This window comes from Dendroctonus ponderosae, unplaced genomic scaffold (assembly GCF_020466585.1).
Source record: "Dendroctonus ponderosae isolate FM_Combo_2020 unplaced genomic scaffold, Dpon_F_20191213v2 Dpon_F_20191213_3, whole genome shotgun sequence".
Taxonomy (NCBI): Eukaryota; Metazoa; Arthropoda; class Insecta; order Coleoptera; family Curculionidae; genus Dendroctonus; species Dendroctonus ponderosae.
This window is the reverse complement of record NW_026018508.1, coordinates 14,445,221-14,448,493: the sequence shown is the minus strand read 5'-3', so window position 1 is coordinate 14,448,493 and position 3,273 is coordinate 14,445,221. Positions and strand designations below refer to the sequence as shown.

The window sequence follows — 3,273 nt, the reverse complement described above, 5'->3', positions numbered from 1 at the left end:
TTGAGCTCAAAAAACACGCATGTGAAATTTTGATTTTCGGCCGAAATTATTCCAAGGCTGAGGGTCGATTTTTTGAAGACATGAAAATTTACTCAAAATCTCATAAATTTTACATCATTTTCAACTCACGGACGCGAGGAATGCATCGAACTCAATGAAAAACATGCTAGAACTTTCAGATCCGAAATAATGGACATTTTCGGCATATTTAAAGCGTTTTTTGAGCATTCGCGATCTTTAACCGACGATTTCTTCATTATTATTGACCCAAACACTTTATAAATGCACCTTTTTGACATTCTTACGTCGAAAGGAATCGATTGAGCTCAAAAAACGCGCATGTGAAATTTTGATTTTTGGCCAAAATTTTTCCAAGGGTGAGGGTCGATTTTTTGAAAAAATGAAAATTTACTCAAAATCTCTTAAATTTTACATCATTTTCAGCTCATGGACGAGAGGAATGCATCGAACTGATTGAAAAACATGCTAGAAGATTCAGATCCGAAATAATAGACATTTTCGGCACATTTAAAGCGTTTTTTCAGCATTCGCGATCTTTAACCGACGATTTCCTCCTTATTATTGACCCAAACACTTTATAAATGCACATTTGTGACCTTCTTACGTCGAAAGGAATCGATTGAGCTCAAAACACGCGAATGTGAAATTTTGATTTTTGGCCAAAATTTTTCCAAGGGTGAGGGTCGATTTTTTGAAAAAATCAAAATTTTCTCAAAATCTCTTAAATTTTACATCATTTTCATTCGATTTTTGGTCGAAATTTCGTCGTAAGAGGCCAGGTGTCGCGGCACACTGACACACAGAGCGCCATTAACACGCTAGTGTCTTAAGACACAGTATTACCCAGGCCTAGCTCTAAGTGACCGCTGCTCAATCTGAGCGCAGCTCCATAATAAATAACGAAAAACTGATTTTTCTGGTAAACCAACGGTATGGATCAAGACGAATGAAAGGAAATAAAAAACTGGCTACCTGCTGAGGATGCGTCGCCTGCTGGCTTTGCTGCAACGGCGACATGGTCGTAATGGTGGTGCTGCCAGATTGAGGAGCAGCCAGCACTTGACCGCCTTGCGTCTGGATCTGAACCTGCTGGCTCTGTTGAGCCACTTGCTGCTGCACTTGGGCATGTTGAGCCTGCTGGGGAGGGCCCATGTTGGTCGTCGTTTGAATGCACTGTTGACCTGGAAAAGGCCCAAATTAGCTGCAACACTAAACATTTTTTCGTGCTCTACCTTGAGCGTTGACCGTCACTTGCTGCAAGTGCGGGCTTTGAGCTTGAACTAATTGCTGATGCTGCTGCTGCTGCTGTTGTTGTTGTTGTTGTTGTTGCTGCTGCTGCTGCTTTTGCTGAAGCTGTTGCTGGAATTGCTGCTGTTGTTGCTGTTGCTGCTGCTGCTGCTGCTGCTGCTGTTGTTGTTCCTGTTGCTGATTTTGCTGTTGCTGAACAGCCTGGGCGTTGGCTTCGGCCATTTGCTGCTGCTGCAACAACGAGATTTCCTTCCTGACTTGCTCATTGCAATTTTGGTTGGATTTTGATGCGACCAATTCGGCATCCTACGCCTTTGGCTCATATTCTAAGAAACTGGGGTTTCTACCTGCTTATTGAGATCTGCCATGGTTGCCGACATCCCAGCGTCTACGCTCTGCTTAATAAATTCGTGTCCCCGGTCCAAGTTTAACAACGTGTTGGCCACATCATACTTGCAATCGTCTGCGGTAATATCATGAATACCCGCCTTTTGCGCGAGGGTTTCTAAACACTGAAGAGATCGACCTGAAACCAAACCACATTGGCAGTCAATTAGATGTAGGATGACCCGAAATTTAGCCCGAAAATAGGCCCATCAACGTTCCCAAAGCCTTGCAAAAAAATGTTGCCACTTCTTGGCGCAATTATCTATCTCAAATTTCAAAGAATATCTAACGTAGGTATTAAGGCGTGCCCCCAGGAGGTGCCACTTTCTCTAGGTTTAAGGCTGATTGATAAACTGAACGTTATCGTTCAATTCAATTCAATATATTTTGAGAACGCCACTGGAGTTCGACGTCTCAATTTGCAGGCTTTTTTGCCTTTTGTCTTTTTTTCGGATCTGTCATCGTCGGACCACTTTGGCTTTTATCGCTTTAGAGGTTAGAAGTGTCTGATAAACTTAACTAGAGAAAGGCAGTTCTGAAGACATTTTGGAACAGTTCTTCATGCCTGGCTGGATCTTTTCCCGGCGCTGTTTCAGTTCCAAGAAGATTTCGAGTTTCGAGCCTAAAATGTTAATTATTTTGCTTCTATCTCTTTTGAGGTTGGAAATTTGCGATCAATCCTAAGTGGACAAACGTCTCTATCCAACAATAGTAACATAACTAGTTGGATATTTTCAATCGTTTCAGAGCTAGTTTCGAAAATTTCCGAATTTTGGCTTCTATACAGGGTTATTCACGCTATACGGCACGGACGTTTGCGGCTAGCCCGTTTGTTTTTTGCAAAGTATTATTTGATGAATCCACAGACGCCTGTCGGGTGCACATTTAACCGCTCTTTCTAATTCTAATTCTACCCCACACATTAACTGATCACGTATTTTGATTTTTTATGACCCTGTTTGCGCGCGGATTTGTATCATAATAATAATGAAAGTTGTGTCTATTCACGAGACCATTGTTATGAAAAGTACATTCATCGCTAAATAACACATTTTCGAAAAACTTTTCATTTTCTGCCACTTCATCTAACACCCACATGCAAAGCTCACTTCGGTTTTCAAAATCATTTCTATAAAGTTCTTGGCAAAGCTGAACTTTATAAGGATAAAAGTTGTGCTTTTTGATAATTCTGGAAATACTTGATTGACTAATGTTAGTACTTTTGGATATTAGCTTTTGACTAACATTGGGATTTTCGATAACTGAACCAATTACCGTGAAAACATTTTCTTCATCTTCAGTGACAAATTTCCTTGTAATGGGTTTTTTATAATTGACTTCTCACTTTCCTCAAATTGGTGTAATAAGCGCTTAAAAACTGTTGGCTTAGGATGATTTCTTTCAGGAAACTTTTGAGCATAAACTCGAGAAGCCAATAAACAATTTTTATGACATTCTCCAAGGGTGAAAATCATGTCAATACGCTCTTCTCTTAGGTAATTCTTCATTTTCACTTAGCGACACAATAATAATATTAAAATAACGACCAACACGTCTACAATTACAAAAAACAGTACCACTCTAGCTATCAAAAAGAGACTTTGCAGTCTAAACTGA

General features: G+C 40.2%; 1 protein-coding gene across 10 annotated transcripts in view; it reads right to left on the bottom strand.

The window, feature by feature from the left end:
- The window catches only part of LOC109537393 (polyhomeotic-proximal chromatin protein), a 32,134-nt gene that overhangs the window by 11,867 nt on the left and 16,994 nt on the right, over nt 1–3,273 (bottom strand). For all 10 annotated transcript variants that reach the window (XM_019904095.2, XM_019904097.2, XM_019904089.2 and 7 more), the window contains exons 3-5: nt 1,617–1,795; nt 1,254–1,500; nt 994–1,202 (exon numbers count right to left, since the gene is read on the bottom strand). In XM_019904095.2, the coding sequence (XP_019759654.2) occupies nt 994–1,202; nt 1,254–1,500; nt 1,617–1,795 (635 nt within the window). The remainder of the gene's footprint in view (nt 1–993; nt 1,203–1,253; nt 1,501–1,616; nt 1,796–3,273) is intronic.